The sequence below is a fragment of the Monopterus albus genome, unplaced genomic scaffold, assembly GCF_001952655.1.
Source record: "Monopterus albus unplaced genomic scaffold, M_albus_1.0 scaffold483.1, whole genome shotgun sequence".
Taxonomy (NCBI): Eukaryota; Metazoa; Chordata; class Actinopteri; order Synbranchiformes; family Synbranchidae; genus Monopterus; species Monopterus albus.
In genome coordinates this window covers 271,797-272,589 of record NW_018128363.1, presented here as the reverse complement: position 1 = coordinate 272,589, position 793 = coordinate 271,797, and the positions used below count along the sequence as shown (strand labels likewise).

General features: G+C 47.4%; 1 protein-coding gene across 1 annotated transcript in view; it reads left to right on the top strand.

Moving 5' to 3' along the window:
- Nucleotides 1-320: 320 nt before the first annotated feature.
- The window catches only part of pmm1 (phosphomannomutase 1), a 10,696-nt gene continuing 10,223 nt past the window's right edge, over nt 321-793 (top strand). The window contains exon 1 of the mRNA XM_020587856.1: nt 321-697. Coding sequence (XP_020443512.1) covers nt 614-697 — 84 coding nt within the window. The 5' untranslated portion in view covers nt 321-613. The remainder of the gene's footprint in view (nt 698-793) is intronic.

Sequence of the window (793 nt, the reverse complement as noted above, 5' to 3'; positions counted from 1 at the left end):
TTGAATCTAATGCTTCTGTTATTTAGCCTCCCCTCAGTGATATCAATGAGATGGGCCTCCAAAATGTACATACGTTTGAATTAACACCTCCCTGATACAAAACTGAACATCAGGTAACAAAAACTGAAACTTTACTGTTTCCTGATGTGTTTCCGCGCTGCATCCATCACCTCCTCTACATGTAGGCGAAAGTTCACCGGGCTGACGACTAGAATGCATATTGAATTACCCCGCCCCCTTTGTGACATCACGGCCTGCAGCCTGGCTGTGATTGGCTGCAGGGTGATGTACAGTCAGCGCCACTGCGAGTACAATGCTGCGAAAATCCGCACGTATCCAGCAGCGTGCGATGTGTTGAAGTGTGGGCTGGACCGAGCCGAGCCGAGATAAACTGCACTGTGGACTCCAAGACCAGGAAGAGGCTGTCATCTCGCAGTAGAGGAGATAACTCACCTTATTTAAAACCTCGAGGTCTATTTTATTTATTTTAAAAGTTCAACTGACAGCAGAACCCTCCCATTCATTTCCCTCATGTGACTGTGTGTTTATTTGCCCGGGACTGTACCTGTAGTACTTGAAATCAGAATCTGTCAGTAAGAAAAGAGAAGAAGAAATGGAGAAATCAAACGGCTTCTCGTCTGACCGAAACATCTTGTGCTTGTTTGACGTGGACGGTACTTTGACACGACCGAGAGAGGTGAGCTCACAGACGGCATGAGAAAGTACACGCTGTCCTCTGACTGCACTGGTTCTGTTTCAGGGCCTTTCTTCACCCCGGTACTGTTTACCCACG